Source organism: Chaetura pelagica, unplaced genomic scaffold (assembly GCF_000747805.2).
Source record: "Chaetura pelagica isolate M959 unplaced genomic scaffold, ChaPel_1.0 scaffold493, whole genome shotgun sequence".
NCBI lineage: Eukaryota > Metazoa > Chordata > Aves > Apodiformes > Apodidae > Chaetura > Chaetura pelagica.
Window position 1 is genome coordinate 920,431 of NW_009952696.1, and position 16,741 is coordinate 937,171.

The 16,741-nt window shown below is 53.0% G+C and overlaps 1 protein-coding gene across 1 annotated transcript in view; it reads right to left on the reverse strand.

The window, feature by feature from the left end:
• The window catches only part of CDH22 (cadherin 22, type 2), a 45,425-nt gene extending 31,491 nt beyond the window's left edge, over nt 1–13,934 (reverse strand). Inside the window, exons 1-3 of the mRNA XM_009994034.1 lie at nt 13,722–13,934; nt 9,307–9,601; nt 1,207–1,326 (exon numbers count right to left, since the gene is read on the reverse strand). Coding sequence (XP_009992336.1) covers nt 1,207–1,326; nt 9,307–9,601; nt 13,722–13,934 — 628 coding nt within the window. The remainder of the gene's footprint in view (nt 1–1,206; nt 1,327–9,306; nt 9,602–13,721) is intronic.
• Nucleotides 13,935–16,741: the final 2,807 nt, after the last annotated feature.

Sequence of the window (16,741 nt, forward strand, 5' to 3'; positions counted from 1 at the left end):
TCATCCATCTACCCCCTCCCCCCTCCAGTAAAACAAACCAAAGCTGGGAGAGAAACCAACCTGAGTGCAGCAGCTCCTGGGCCAGAAGGATGTGCAGCCCCAAGATTGTTCTTGCACACCCTCCCCACCACACCAGCCTCTGTCTGGGCAATGGCACCTCCCATTGCACACCTCAGCCCTGCTGTCAGGTGTGAATAAGAACTACTCAAATTTGAGCTTTCCTCCAAGGGCAGCCAGGGCTGGGGGCACAGCCAGAGCAGGGACTGGCTTGGCCATGCACACATGGGCTTGTGCAGGTGCACAGGCTTAAGCACACACACCTTCCTTACAAACTCTTTATGCCTGAGTCCCCAAATTTCACTCTGACGTATAAAAAAAGCCTTAGAAAATGCCTATTAGCACAGACACGGATCAGCCTGACAGAGACTTGGCACTGCAGTCCAGGGGTTGATCTCAGCATGTGTTCCTGCAGTGCAGCAAGAGGGTGGGGGGCACTTTGCTGTCCAGCTTTCCAACAAGAGCTGCAGATATCCAGCCTGCTTGTCCTTTGACAATTTTTCATTACACTGTGGGTACTTTACTGCATGCTTTGTGCCTTAAATATCTCTTATTAGCATTTGAGTGTCTTCTCTCCTTAGAAAGCTTGCAAGGCTCTCATTAAGGGTAATGAGAGTCACACTCCTGGGAGGCAAGGAGAATATATACCCCAACATCCCCTGGTTATGGTCTACTCTAACCAGTATGTCAGAGCATCATCTGCTAGGGATTTATCACAGAGGCATTTTATAACGGGGTCTATTGTAAGTTATTAAGGAATGGAGAAGCGTCTACTGTTCTTTCATTAAATATTAATAGAACATTTATAAACCAATCCCTAATTTGAAGTGTTACCTTTAATCAATGCCCTGGTGATAACAATGCAGCCTTTGATAAGGCCCCTCTGGTAGCACTTAAACCTTTCATGCTGGAATTTTACGTGCCTGGGGGTGCACTCGTGCCCTGGGCACAGCCCACAGGAGCCCAGGCTCTGGGCTGGCAGGGCTTGCTCCTCAGAGCTGCTGCTGCAGGCACTGCCCAGAGCCTGCAGGGACTCCAAGCTTCCCCCTGCAGCCAGTGGTGCCCACGGCCCCCAGTGGGGCCCAGGTACCCCCACACCAACAGCCAGCCCGGGGGGCAGCCCTGCCTGCCCCGCCGGGTGCTGCTCACCTGTTTTACTGTCCACAGTGAAGTGCTGCTCACCCTCCAGCACGCTGTAGACTACCCGGGCACTGCTCCCGTAGGTGGGGTCATCAGCATCAGAGGCCATCACCTGCATCACAGAGGTGCCTGCAACAGGATGGAGAGAGAAGTTAGGAAGGAGGTGAGGAGAGCAACACAAACCTTGGGGCCAGGGGCTGGTGGCATGGGAGAGCAGGGGCCAGCACTGATCACTTGGACACCCTGATGACAGCAAGAACAGTTGGGTGCAAACACTGCTCTTTCTTCCTCCAAAGGCCTGAGAGCCTGGACTCCAGACCCTGCTGCAAATGCCCTTTTGTCCTGCTGAGTGGCAGGAGGGACCAGACCTTGGGCCACCTCAGGACTGCTGTCTAGGCAGGACCTGTTCTCTGGGAGGATCACTGGTCTGAACAGCTCAGAGATTTCTCCCAGCAGACTTCTGCAAGACCATCTGGGAAGGAGCTGGACAAGGTATCACCACAGATGCCCTTTTCCCATCAGCCCCAAACAACAGTCACCTCCAGTCCATAGACAGACCTCCCAGCCAGGGCCTGGTCCACACTGCAGCACCACATCCTGCAGCAGACAGATCAGCAAAGGCATGACTGCCATGGGAGAGGAAAGGCTTTTTGCTTGCCCACAGCCAGACTCAGCACCAAGTCCTCATGCTCTACACGTAGCAGGGCAGGTGGACTATAAATTGGATAGAAGTCCATCAAACATCTGCAATTAAGTTATTGATTTTCAATGCTGCCTCATTAAACTGGGTGCTTCACTCCAACTGTCCCTGTGATAGCTTTAATTTGACATCATGTTCAATTTGACAAAAGAAGGACCTAGGACATGAGAATGGGGCCAGGAGCAAAGGGGCTAAGATCTACAGAGACAACAGAAGGCAAGAAGGAGGGAAAGCCTAATCCTACCTACAGACACCTCTGAGAAAGGAGACACTATGGTCAAAGACCTGTGAGGGCAGGCTGCCCAGTTCCACCTCTAGCACCAGACTCAGGCCAGGCACTGTCAGAAACCCTTCTGTTCTGCAGTGCTTCTGTCCATATACTGCAAAGACAATCTCACAAGCTGGTCTTGGCTAGACCCATGTCATGAATAACCCAGCACCAGGCTTAGTACTAGTTGTCAGCATTTGAATCTAAACCCATTACATTCCCCAGAGAAACAGAGGTCACACACATAGTCAGAAGCAACCTCTGTTCTCATGCCACAGAGGCCAGAAATGGAGCTGGAACCACCCAGGTGGAGGATGAGGAGCTCTAGTCCCCAGTGCCTTCTTCCTCTTCCCCCATCAGGAGATCACAACCCACAACTTGTAGACAAACCAGGCAGCCAGGATTTGGGCAGGAGATGGCAATGCTGTTGCGAGCAGCTGGGATGCACGTGCTCCTCCCAGTCCATTTTGCTTCTGATCTCCTGGAAAGGGTGTTTACTAAAGAAAATGAGCAGTTACCATGGTTGCTTTTCATTCTCCCTGGCCTTCTTCTTAGAGCTGCAGCTCTGCTGATAACATGAGAATCCCCCCCATCGGTCTTCAGCAACAAGCTAGTTTGAGCTGACTTATTTATGCTTTGCTGTCTCAGTAAAGTTATGGTGCATCCCTGCCAGGCACGTCCAGATCACACCACAGCAACACTCGCTCCCTGCCTTGCAAACAACAGCTTAAGAAATACTGTTGCTGCATTTCCTTGAAAGGGTCTGTCCTGCCTGTCCTCACACAACTCTCACCAGGAACGAGACAAAGCAGATCACCCTCACACCAGCACATCCCCTCGGCTACCTTGTCAAGTTCCCTTGGGAAGTTTCTGATCAGAAAGCTGAGAAGGAAGGGATCAGAGAACGGAAAGTATGTGACACTGGGGTCTCCAAGCACCCCCTTCTCAGCTGCAGCAGAGGAGTCTTTGCAAGGGTTGCTGGAGGTGCCAAAGTCTGAGAATCACAAAAAGCAGCACCTGCCCCTGGCAAAAGGTAGAGCTCCTGTGCCCAGCGTGGCAGCAACCAGCTGAGAGTCCCTGCCTAGTGTCAACATCAGCACCCACTCCTGCTCCTGCAACACCCATCACCAGAGGCAGAACACATTGAATTTGCACAAACATCCCACACTCCCAAGAACCACTTGCTTTTGCTTCAGCACCTCAGAGGAGAAGGGTCAGGAGATCCAAAACTCATCAACAGGTACATGAACCCATCAGATTTCCTCCACCACCCTTGCCCTGTATTCAGCAGAACCTGTGTCAGGGCTGAATGCAGACACAGCAAGTGCTCCCAGACAACACTCCACCCCAGCCATCTCAGTGCTGTCACCCCACAGGTGCCAGCCCAGTGATCACTAAAGCACGGATTAGCCACTAAAAGTTTGCATCAGGCTCATGATGCTTCTCCCCAGATGCATTCAGTCAATTGCCTAATTCACCCACTAACCCATCTCTATCACACCAACACCTGTGCTCCTGGTGTTCCAGTATTTTCCTGAACATCGCAAAACCGCGTCAGTGCCAGAGCCCAACGGGAAGGCAGGATCCACACCCACCCAGAGGAGGGTTTTGTCTCTCCATTTTCACCTGTGCCCTGGACAAGCCAGGCAGGTTGCTGCTCTCAGCCTTCCAGTGCCAGCCCTGGGTGCTGGAGCAACTGGGCTGCGAGCGGCAGGTCCAGGCTGCTGGGGCCCAGCTGGGAGCCCTGTGATGGCACCAGTGCTTTCCAGTCTGGTGCGCGGGGAAACAAAGCAGCATGAGCATTACAGCAAGGCACCTTCTGCTCAGAGGCAGGAGGATGATAGGCATACTGCCCTCAGGCTGAAGCCAGCAACCCCAAGGTGCCTCTGCCCTTCCCCAGCATCCCTTTAACAGATGAACAACAGGCAGGGAGGGAACAGTAACCCCACTTTGTGCCTTGATTTCTAGTCTGTGAAGATGCAATGCAGCCTGCTCAAGGTCACCTACAGGATATCAGGAATCTAGGAGTCCCACTTCCCATCACCCTCTTAACCCCCACTTATTTTTTTCACCCCTCCCTCCCCGTCTTTTAATCTGAAGAGCAAAGGTCTTAAATTCCAGTTTAACCTGATCCCCACCCCCCCTTCCCCTGAGACAAGCCTAGGAACATTGGCTCCCACTCCTGCTCTGGTATTAGTCCCTGCTCTCCATGCATAGCACTGCCCACAACAAGTACTTTTAGTTTTCTAGTACGTGCCTTAGTCAGAACAGATGCAATAAATAAAATCTAAGCATCCATCACGTACTGTATAACCCACTTCTCAGAACCGGGAATCCTGAAGTCTCTGGATATGAGATAATTAGACATGTAAAATGAGATAACAAAGAAAGGACCCCAGAGGAGTGCTTTGTCATGAAAAGCCCTGAACTGATGCCAGAGCACAGCACTCCCATCTCAGGGACCTGGTCGCTGTGGGGGCAGTGGGCAGCTGAGATCTTACAAACAATGCCATTTACTGCTTTTGCCTTGCCCCAACACACACTGTGGCTGATGCAGAAAAAAGCAGGCAGGACATCAGGGTAGAAAATAAATGAGAGGAGCTTAAAAATTACAGGAGCAGAATTGAGTTTCTTGCAATCTCAGGAACATCCAGACTTGGTAGAAAGCCAAATCCAATCCAGAGAAGATTCACTGCAGAGCCCTGAGGCCCTGCAGGTCAAGCCTGAGGGAGCTAACCTGACTGTGGCAGAATAGTTCAAATACACAAGTATGGAAACATCCTTTGGTGTGTCTGGCCAGAGAAACCTACTGCACAAGGCACACCAACCCCTGGCACCAAGCAGGCAAGTGTGGTGCCTTGGGGAGCAAACCCCATCATTACATAGAAAAGGCACATGCTGAATGGATGTAGAGAGGGTGCAGCAGGTGCTCAGATGTGCAGGGCTCAGAGCTCAGATCTTGTACCATGACCAGGAGTGCAGTGCTGGAAGGGAAGGGATAAGTATCCCCAAGGACCAACAGGCAGGGCAAGCCTCAGCTCCCAGCTGCCCCATCCACTTCCAGATGCACACGAGTGTTTTGAGCACTATTGAGGGGAAAAAAAACTCCAAAAAACAAAAAAATCAGAATCTGACTGACTACATGTTAAACAAAGTATTTTTCTCTGCTTCCAGCACAGAGATTAAACAATTTCTCCTCACAATAATCACTTCTGCATTCAGCCAGCTTTGTGCTAGAGTCAAGGCTTGACCCCAAGTTTGTCTGTACAGTCAAATAATCTCTAATCTGGACTTGATGCTACACAGAGGAGAGCAAAATGCACCAAGGGAGGACTGGTGTTTGATGAAAGGATGCACATTTCCCAGCATGTCCCTCACTCTGGGCTCTGTACACTCCCCAGACAGCCCAGAAGCAAGCTCTGCGTTGCAACACCCTCTCTGTGCAGACAGCAGAGCTGTCTTGAGGGAGGCACTGTGAGCTGGATTTGGACTCCTGCCTGTGTGTAGCAGACAGATGTTAAGCATAGCCCAGGGAGCTCAGGAAGGGAGCACAAAACAGCTAATTTTAGCATCTCTTGTTATAAGGTGAAGCTCCTGCAGTTCCCAAACAGTTGGCTGGGTCCCATCCTACCTTCTTCTGCAGCTCCACGTCCCTTACTCTGGTACTGGGCTCTGCTCAACTCAGACATTTTGGAGTGATCTGCACTGAGGTACTCATGCAGAAGCCCAGCCTCAGGTGCCAGCACAGAACAGCCTGGAAGCTCTTAGCCCACATTTTCTTCTTGAGGTTACAGGACAGCAGCAGGGCGGAAACAGGGTTTGCAGCCCAGGCCCCATCCTGCAGGCACTGGGGCAGTCAGTGACACCACTCCCAGGCAGCACCACCAGCCCCTACCCCTCTGCCAGTCCTGGGGAAGGACAAGGCCCTGCTCCCACTGGGGGCTGAGAAGGGAAGGCCCCTGCAGCTCCCACTGCCATCCCTGCCAGCCCCAGGTCCAACCCAAGCCATCTGCACCCCAGCCCCAGCACAGAGCAAGGGGCAGGTGTGTTGCAAAGCACTCCCAGCAACTCTGAGTTTGTGCAGTTCTCTCATTTGTTATTCCCTCTTAGACACTATGAAATCAAATGACTTTCCCTCCCAATTAGTACTGCTTCATTATGCAAATAATGTCCTTTGATCTGCTACTGCTGTCACAGAACGGATCTGACCATATTTGTTTTATTCCTCTTTATGCCCCAGGAAGGTACCCACCCCTGGGAGCTGGGACTAAGCTTTTGGCAGGGAACAGGGAGCTGTGGCTGGTAATTGCCCTGAGTGAGAGGAAAAAAAACACTCACTGGGGCAGCTCCAAGCACAAACCCCAGCAAGGTCTGGGAAGGCAAGGGAGGGAAAGGAGCAAGAAGGGGGTCACCCTATACTGTTCAGGCTGGGCAGCAGAGCTAAGGCTGTCAGAGGAGCAGAGACAGGGAAATAACAGCTCCCTGCAAACATGCTCCAAGCTGGAGTAGCCCTGCCCCTGGGGTGCCTTCATCCCAGCCCCTTTCCCAGCAGATAGCACAGTTGAACCAGAAATACTGATAATCTGGGAAAACATCTGCACCCAAATGGAGCTGAGACCAGGCAAGTTTGCCAGCTGGTCCCCAGGCTTCAACCTTGATCCTGATGCATTAATAGCCAATCCAAGCTCTTCCCAGGCTGCCCAGCCTTCCCAACTTGGCCAGCACAGAGGATCACCTCCATCCACATTCAGGAAGGCAGCAAGGCATGTTACACATTCTGTCTCATGGAAACACCCTCAGGTCTAGGAGGTCCAGCTCAGAAACAGCAAACATCTCTACCGATACCAACCAGAAAAAATGCCAGATGGTTAAGGAAACAACTTCTTCTCAGGCTTGCTTGTTCATGCTTTCATAGGATGTGCCCATCCCATCCTTTGTGCTACCTGTTCCTGGGCATAGTACTGGTAAACCAAGGGAGAACTGGGAGGGAGCTGGGGACTTGCAGCAGCACATGGGTGCCACCCTCCAGCTCCATATTCACACTGCAGGGGACCATGTGGTAGCACAGCTTGAAGACACTGCATGAAGCTCTCCCTGCCCTGTTAGCTGGGCCATCTCCAGGGCAGGCTGCTGCAGGAGCCCTTCCACTCCCTGGGATGAACAGGTTACAGAAAACTCCGAGGTTGCCTCAGGCAGGCAGCCCTCAGCCTGGTAAGCAGAGCACGCTCTTGGCTCCATCTCCCCTCTCTGAGCATGCACAGCCCACGCTGTTCACAGCACTTCTCTTTACTTTTAACTTCTGAGTGTTTTAATTTGCAGGAATTGCCTCCTTTAATGTTGTGAAACCGTGTTTCTTTCTTCCTCTGATCTCCAGTTTCGCATAGAAACTGTCTCCTTTGATATGTCTTGTTCACATCAGTCTGATCAGGCAGCTCTATAATTGTTAGTGATTTTCAAAGAACTGGGTTCCTTGTCTAATACTCAGAGTTGAGAATTCCTTCCTTTTTAAATGTTGTTAAAGCAAAATAGATTAATTTAATTTCTTTCTTCCCTTTGGGAACAGGATGCCTCCTGCTTTGCTGCCCACATGCTGTCTTTCATTTCTACAGAAGCACATGGCTGTAGTTCAAGGGGTCAGTCTCTGACTCAGGAAAGGATTTGTGCAGGTAATTGGAAGAGGAAGGAGAGCTTGGGCTGACTTGGGAGAGCTTGCTCTCCACCCATCTCCACCCAGAAGCCCAGGCGGCAGCAGCAGCTCTGCTGGTGTGGGCAATTCCTGCACCTCTCTACCCACTGAGGTCCGAGCACCAGTCTCACAATACACTGCACATCAACACCAAGAGCCAGAGCTGTGTCCCAAGGCAGCAGAACCCTGAGCACCACCCCCTGCACCCTGCTTCCAGGATGGTCTTCATCAGTCAGACCCTTCTGCACAGCCACACAGGACCCGGCAGGCCCCCAACCTTCCAGCCCTGTCCCCCCAGCTGCTCTCGGAGCTTGCTGCCCTCCTGGCACTGTCACTATCCCTCTGCTGACAGTGCTGGGGACCTGCCTTATCTTTGATGTTACTCAGCCTCTGCAGAACTCTGGCTCCTACCTTGATGCAGCCTTTGGAGAGCAGTAATTTATAGCTCCCAGCCTGCACAGCCAGCTGCAAGCTCTCCCAGTCAACAGGGACAACAGCCAGCCCAGCAGGGACATGGACTTGGTGATACTGGGCAGTGCAGCCAGCCAGCCTCCCCCCCTGGGCTGGAGTTGTGCTCAGCAGCATGGGAACCCACCATTGGGCCAGCACAGGGAGGAAGGATAGAAATACTGCAGCTCATGCATCACCTCCCTGCATCCCTCCCAGCACTCAGGTGAGTGCAGAGCTCAGTGTCCCCCTCTGCCATCCCTAGGGGCAACACAGAGCTCACTGTCCCACTCTGTCTCTCCTGGGGGGGACAGATTCACAGCCTGGTGGCACATGTCCCAGCCCAGCCCTCAGCACTTCAGTGAGGCTGATGCCAGTGGACTTAAAAGACATCTGCTGGCAAGGGCATGGGCAGGACAACAGGGAGCTGGAGAAGCCTCGGTTCTGCCACAGGGAACATGAGTTCCCGTCTCAGCCACAAGCCAGGTGAGGGGCTGGGCAGTGCTGCACGGGGGTGTGCAAGGGGAGGGATGGCAGGGCAGTCACTGGGCTTTGGAGCAGCAAAGCAGCACACAGAGTATGGCCTGAGGGGCTGGGGCACAAGCAGGGAGCGAGAAACACCGCGCGGTCTCATCTGAGCCAGAGGTAGCCATGAGCCCCTCAGTGTGCAAGGGTTCAGAATCTCCCCCCCGTGTCTGGGAGAGAGAGGGTTGTGCAGAACCAGGGTAGTAACTGCACAGCAGGCAGCTGGCACAGCCAGGACCTGCCTCTGGGGCAGAGCTCAGGGCTGAGGCTGAGCGCTCAGCCACAGCCCAGCAATCAGCTCACAGGATTTATTCACTTGTTTTCCTTAAGCCATCTTATTTATTTTTCCCTTTTGCCTTGCTAGCTCTGGGCTCAGCTGGAATCCCTAGGATTTGCAGGCCGTTTTCCGGGGCACTGTGGGCTAAAGGTTTGACAGGAGAGATGCACAGGTTTCCCACCCCACCTGCTCCCACCCAGACCTACCGACGGGGGACAGCTCAGCCACGCTGCCGATGTAGGGCCCCTCCAGGAAGCGGGGCTCGCTGTCATTGATGTCCTGCACCTTGATGATGAACTCTGACTCTGGCTCCAGCAGCTGGTCCGTCTGCCGGTCACGGGCCTGAGCCCGCAGTGTGTAGAAGGTTTTCTGCTCCCGGTCCAGGCGCTCGGTGGCATGGATGTCACCTGTGATCTCATCAATAAGGAAGATGGTCCCTGCGCCCTCCCCAGAGATAGTGTACTTGATGGAGCCGTCCCCCTCGTCCGAGTCCGAGTGGATCTGCCAGGGAAAGAGGAAGAGGGTGGGAACAGGTGGGGCCCTGCTTGTGCACACAGCTAAGACCACACAGGTGTGGGCCCCTGGTGCAAAGTGTGTGATGCCCATCTGCTCCCTCCGCTACTGCTGCACTGGAGAGCAGCACAGGGCACCACCAAAGGATGCCTGTGCATGGAGGAAGGCCCAATAAACTGCAGCTTCAGTCCTGCCTATGCCATCACATGCTTGGCAGATCACAAATCCTGCCAGTACCCACCCACACCACAGACCAAGGGACAAACCCCACCACTACAGGGTTAGGGAAATGCTAGAAAAGGGAAGGACAACTTGACAGTGCTCCAGAAGAGGCTTCCCTGTGCAGGACTCTGGCAGTGTAGGGTCACCTCTCCCAAGATGAAAGCCAACTGCGGTGTAAGGCAGCTCAGCACCAGCATCCCAGCAGCCATCCCATCTTCCCAGCCAGCTGCCCAAATCCCACCCTTACCCTGCCCAGCTCCAGCCCCCTCCGCCTTCTGGGCAGTCGCTGCTGGCACTTCTCCCTGCCCAGGAGCTCACGCACCCTCTGCACACCAGCACTGGGCTGACAGGGCCCTGCAAGGGGGGCACAACCCCCACATCACACCCAGAGTCCCCAACCAAGCAAACCCTGCAGGAGAACATGGCAAACCAGGCTTGTGTTCAGGATGAAAAGCAGCCCCTGGGGAAGATGCTTTTGTAGCCAATCTCCACTTCATTTTCTAATTAAGAATACATTTGAAATTAGGAAAAGAAAGGGTAAACAGCAGCTCCCCATGGACCAGGAGCTGACTGGAATCCAGGCTAGACGTCCAGAGATAATTTTATTGGTGGCATTAAACTGAGTTATGAGGTTTTTACAATCCAGCCACTTATGAGAAATCTATTAACAGTAACTGGACAGGCAGAATGCATCTTGACAGAGAGCAGCATGGGCATTAATTGGGACAATCCATAACAGGACAGGCCCCCGGAAAGGTTTCATCAGCTGCTTTCATTTGCTTCCTACAATTTCTGCTTAGAATCAGCAAAGTTGTGTTCATGCCCCTCCACCCCTAAATGAAAGTCGTCCATTAATCAGCTAATGAAATATGAAAATGTTTATGGGCCATTCAATCTTCCAAACTGCAGTTCTATAATCCACCTTTCAGACATACAGCTCTACCAGCAAGAATTTATACCAGAGCTGCCTCTTTTTTATGGTGCCTTCATTATGTTTGTCTTGTTAGATACAGTTTATGTATTTATTTCATAAGTGAGGGGCCCATGCATTAGACAGTTCAATGCATTTTTACACAGTATTCTCATATCACCACCCAGGCTGAAACACCTCCCAGGGCTTGCCTGGGAAGGAGACCCTCACTCAGCTAGGGAGTGGGGCTAAGCCCAGCAGGGCTCTGGGGCAGGAGCATCCTGCCCCAGCCCTCCCTGCTAGAGAGCTTGCAGCCCCCTCCACTTTATAATCCTCTCCCTAATGTTCACTGATACTCCACTAGAGATCCAGCTTGTCAGAAAGAGGTGCACCTGGTCTGTACAGAAACCTGTATTTTTCTGCTGAACACCAGGCTTGTGATTAATAATTAGGCCAGAGATAAGCCACCCAGCACCTCTTCCCAGAACCACATGAGCTCTCAGCACATTCTATTTACATATTTCCTCATCGCTGACTGCTTGGATGAGACACCAGCATCCCTGCAAACTGGAACACTGGGAAGAAAAATGGAGCCTGGGCTCAGGGAGCCATAGAGATTGATTTACAAGGAAAGATTAAAAGAGCTAAATCTGTGCTGCTTGACTAAACAACAACTAATGGGGAGGGCTGGATAACAGACTAAAGACATCTGAGGGGAGATGCCCGGGCAGGTGCGGGGACTCTGCTGCCACTGGCATGGCTGGCGAGGGAAGCTGGGAGGCCCTGGCAGGACATGGAGCCCCAGGCCTGCTGTGCCTTCCCTCTGGGAGGCCCACTGCCCACTCGGCTCCTCTGGCCAAGGACATGAGTCCCTGCAGCCACCAGGGCCATCCCATGGGGTACACAAGGCTAGTCTGTTCAGTCTGCTGAACAGGGAACTAGTTCCCTTGTCCTGAAAGGCTACAACCAGGAATTTTGCAAAGCCATTAATTACTTACTAAGAATTAAATCAAATTAAATGTGAACAGAAGTGCACATTCCTTATGAAAAGCGATTAAACAGAAAGCAGGAATACAGAAATAAAGAACAACTGTGGGGCTGGAAAAGAAAGAAAATCACATAAAAACTAGCCTGTAACAAAGGCTCAGTCTGTTTGCTCCAACTCATAAAGCCCAAGTTCATCAATTTTCTTTAAATATTAGCAACTTAATTAAATCTGCTTTTTTCCCTTTAATCCTCTTCTCTATCTAAAATAGATCTGTCCACATGTTGAAGTTTGTAACTAGTGCTGACCCCATAATTCTATTTAAAAAAAACCCAAAGAAATCCACATCAAACTGACAGCAGCCTCAGGGGAAATTACAGTTCAGAAGAAGGATTAGCTTGAGAACCCAGATTTTATGGAAATGGTATTGGCCCTTTGAAAACCACACGTAGGTGTGCAAGAGGCCTCCATGGAGGACAGGCCCCCGCTGCAGCACCAGGTCCCCTGCAGGAAGGCTCTGGACCCAACAGCAGTGCCGAGAGGGCTGGCACACTGCCCTGGGAAACCAGGAGCCACCCCAGCCCTGCCAGGCACCCCAGCTTCTCCCAGCCCCGGGTTGCTTTCATCCCACAGGAGCAATACCTACAGGGAATGGCATTCCCTGCAGACTGGCTGTGTATTCTGAGCGGGACAGGTGATGTGGTGAGTAACGTGGAAAGGGGCTGTAAAATGGTTTAGTTGTACGTTCCTGGGTTCCTGTTGGAGATGGGGTGGTTGCTAGGCTACCTCTGGAGTTTGACAGGGCCTGATGCTCCGAGTCACTTCCCAAGGGAGCTGTGAATTAGCTGTAACTGCATTGAGCACCGTGGTGGAGGAGGGCAGCTTTCGAGTGCCTGCTGAAATGGACACAAATCACCACTGAAATCCCACCTGGCCCCTCGCCAAGAAGCCCATTTTCAAGACTACTCCAGACTTGTGACCAGACAGCAGAGGCCATCAGACAGCCCTGCTGCATGAGCTCTTGGGCATTTTCCTTCAGGAAGGGCCTGTGCCCCAACAGGGCAGCACTAGCTGGCCTGCAGCATGCTCCTTTGGTTCCAACAGCTAGCACTGCCTTCATCAGTATGTAAATAACACATGGGAGCCACAGGTCAGCTTCTCCACAGCTCCCAGAAAAGTATGAAGCCCAGCAACTCCAAGGCTTTGCCTCTCCTTCAGCCACTCCTTCAGCCTCAAGACACCAAGAGTGGAGGGAACAGAGGTCCATGTCTAGCCTCCACACACCACACTGTGCAGGCCAGCCTGAGATACATAAACCCCACAGCAACCTCGCTCTGTCCACAAACAAGCAAGATTTCCACACCACAACTACAGGACATCTCTGCCAGCCCCAGTCTGCAGAGATAATTAGGTAGGAAACAGCCACTGTAGCCTGCAGGTCCTACAGAGCAGAGTCTTTCCAAGACCCAGGGGCAGATACAGGGAAGGGCCACAAAAGAAAACCAAGCACGTTATCCCCCTGCTGAAAGGGCCACAGGACCAGAGAGGGACCATCTGCAGGGGTTGCACGTGCGGCAGCAACTGTGGGGCAGGAAGGCCCTTGGTGCTACAGCAGAACCTTGGCTCCCACGACATGGGAGGGACCAGCATGAGCAGATGCCCACATTGTCTGGTGTGCACATCCACTCCAGCCCAGCAGGTCCTCCCACAGAGGTGAGGCTGAGCCTTCCCCACTTTCCCCACCACACCCAGAGCTGCACTTCTTGCATCCACCCCAAACAACAGGAGAACCCAGCACACAACCAGAAGAACAGTGTGAATTTTGGTGTCCTCCTGCCCTTGAGACTCTGGGAGCACATTAACTTTACTACTGCCCAGCAGGGACCGACTGGGCTCGTGCCATCCCAGTCTGTAGACTCCTCCAAGCAGGCCCCACAAGCAGCCTTCATGCAGACCCTCTTCCCCCCAGGCCAGACACGGCCCCACCTTACCTTCCGTACATACAGTGGCTCCGTGCCCGTGTCCTCCTCCACCACAAAGAACTGGTGCCAGACCCAGCCACGCTTCCCTCTCCCGCCGGGCAGCAGGCCAGGGTCCCCCGGCTGCCCCGCGCCCGCGGTGTGCGCAGCCCGGGCCCCCAGCTCCTGCACCGCACAGAGCAGCAGCAGCGCGGCCAAGGAGAAGCCCTGCAGACCCTTTGCCATCGCCCTCCGGGAGGCTGCATGAACAGCAGCTTTTGGACAGGCACCCAGCATCCGGCAGGGAAGAGGAGCAGGTCCGCAGCAGCAGCAGGGCCTCAGCCGATCAAGAGCATCCCCAGCGCTGCCGCGTCCCGCAGCTCCGTCCCGCGCGCTCACACCTGTGCCCGCAGCCGTCCCAGCACAGAAGCTGCCAGCGCTGGTGCCTCACAGGCTGCTCCCGGGGCTCCGCACAAGAGCCCCGCAGCCGGTGCGGGGCAGGGGCGCCCACCGCCGTCATTCACAGGGAGAGGAGGGAAGCTTTTCCACGTGCAGTTTCAGAGGAGTTCACAGGATGAGCTGCTGTGGCTGAAGTCTGCCTGTCCGGCCGTGGCCCTGGACTACTGCCCGACAAGTGTGGCAGCACAGGTGCCTGTGCCACAGGTGCGGTTCAGAAGCCCATTTGTAACTCCCATCTTCAGGGGGGTGACCTCCCAGCTCCTGGTGAAGGGTCCTTGGCCCAGCTGATGCTGGTCGCTTCCATCCTCTGCTGGCTCACGCAGGGAGGTGCAGGGCAGCCGGCAGCATCCTCAGGAGCCTGGAAAAGGCCAAGATGTCAGTGCTGGTGTGAGAGCAGGGCTCCATGCTGCCCCCGCAGCCTTGGTCAGTATCTCCCACCCTGCCCTGCCACGGGCGCCCTACAGCAGAGCCCAGACCTGCAGGTCCTGCTCTAGACCCTGGCAGGGAGGACAGCACATTGAAGAACTCTCATCACTCTGGACATCTGCTCCAGCAGGACCCCCAGGAGCACAGAGCCCCACTGTCAAGGGCACCTGCTCACTAGGAGAAAAGCATCTGTTCAAGGACTTGCTCCTGGCTGACTTTAAAGCCAACAGTTTAAGAAAGGGCTCTGGAGTACACTTCAAGCCACCCACAAGGCACTAAGGATGAAGACATGAGACCTGTGGCCGAGGTCAGATTGCATTCAGTGAACACCTGAGGCAAACAGGCCTGATCAGGAGATGGGGATGCAGCATCCACCTCTCCCTGAACCAATACCCTGAGCTTCCACCAGAGCCCTGTGATCTGCCACAGCTAGAACTTGCTCACAGAACACGCATATCTTCACCAGTTCCCAGAATTTATCCTCCCTCATCTGTTATTCTAAATATGAGGGGGAAAGATGATGAATGGAAAGAGGGACAATCCTAGACTAGACAGCCATCTACTCCCCACAGAAGGGCAATTGCATGATTCTAAACAGTTCAGAGTAGGAGCAGCAGACATATTTTCCTGGCTCTTCCTAGCACTAACTGGGCTGTTTCACAAAAGTACCCAGTGAGCTGCACCACCAGTTCTGCATCTGCCTGCCTGGACAAACACTGTGACATGTGGAGCACGAGTGCCAGGTGTCGTTCTGCACTGCCTATTCATGGCACACGCAATTGCACAGCTCTATTCACACACAAGGGCTCACACTTGTTCTAGCCCATGACTAGCTAAGAGCACTCATTACACACTAGTGCTCTCTTTTGTCCATATTTGTGCATCGTTTGGATGTACACATGCTATATTCCATGCACATGTCAGCTGTCATTTGTGCAAGTCCCATGCACTTCATGCTCCAAGGAGCACAGGGTGTCCAGTGCATTTTTATGATAGCAATCATGGTACAGAAGCACTAACATTCCTCCCCACCCCTCTTCCCTGCCAGACTGTTTCTAATTAAGACTTATCCACCCCAGCCACATCAGGTTGTTGGCAATGACATGACTCTGGCAGTCAGGTCTCCTCACACAGAAGCCACTCCACTGCTCCCAAAGGGCTGGCTGCTCTCGCCAATCTGGTGAGAGCCCCTATCACCAGACATCAAAATATTCAACATCAGAGACGATACTTTGGGGACTGAGATGATTTGCAGATGGGTAATGGACTAAGTTGTTCCTTCCCACTCTTAGAAGTCTCACAAGGTAAAGTAACTGCAGCCTGCATTGATCCAAAACAGATACAAAGGTCCCACTCTGGAGCACCAGAGATGAGGCTGCCCCACCTGCAGCAGCCTTCAGAGCAGGGCACTAACAATGACAGCCACAGGACACGTACAAACCCCGTTTATCACACTTAGGTGGATATACAGAAGGTATATATAACAAAAGATAGTGCACCACTGCCACAAACAGCATCTCTTCAATTTCTCACATCTGGGAAATTTCTGGATATTTTGGAATAAGTTCCTCAGAGAGAGAGATACCAACAAACTGAACAGCATAAGCTGTGCCAGAGCTAGTGCTTCAGGCCAGCACTCAGGGCAAACAGTTAGTGCAGGAAGAGCATCTATCCAGCATCTCTGTCCTTGCCACTCTGCAGCACTTTTGCAGGCAATGCCTCCAGCTGTGTCCAAAGTTCGAGCACAAACAGGTTGTACCTGGTAAATGCAATAGATAACCTGACAAATAGTCCATTTGCACATGTTCTCAAGGACTACCATGTAAGCAGAGCCTTGGGAAGAGGCAGTCACCAGCTGCTGAAGTCTCCCACTCTGCCCACCCTGACACCCTCATGCCATCCAGGCTATTTCATGCTGGTTTATTAAGCCCTGCCAGAAGCCTGACAAGGCAGCAATGCCACACCAGAGTGCAGATCTGCAACCACTGAAGACCTCCTGAACACTGAGGAGGCTGAAAGCAGCCAGCCCAGTGGTGGCAATCCAGGCACTATGAGTAATGTCAGCATCCAAGGGCCTGGAGGCAGCAGGAGAGCAGCAGAGTGCCCAGGCTCCTGGCACACAGCTGGCAGGCAGCAGCACCATTGGCTCCGTGAGGGCAGTGGGAGCC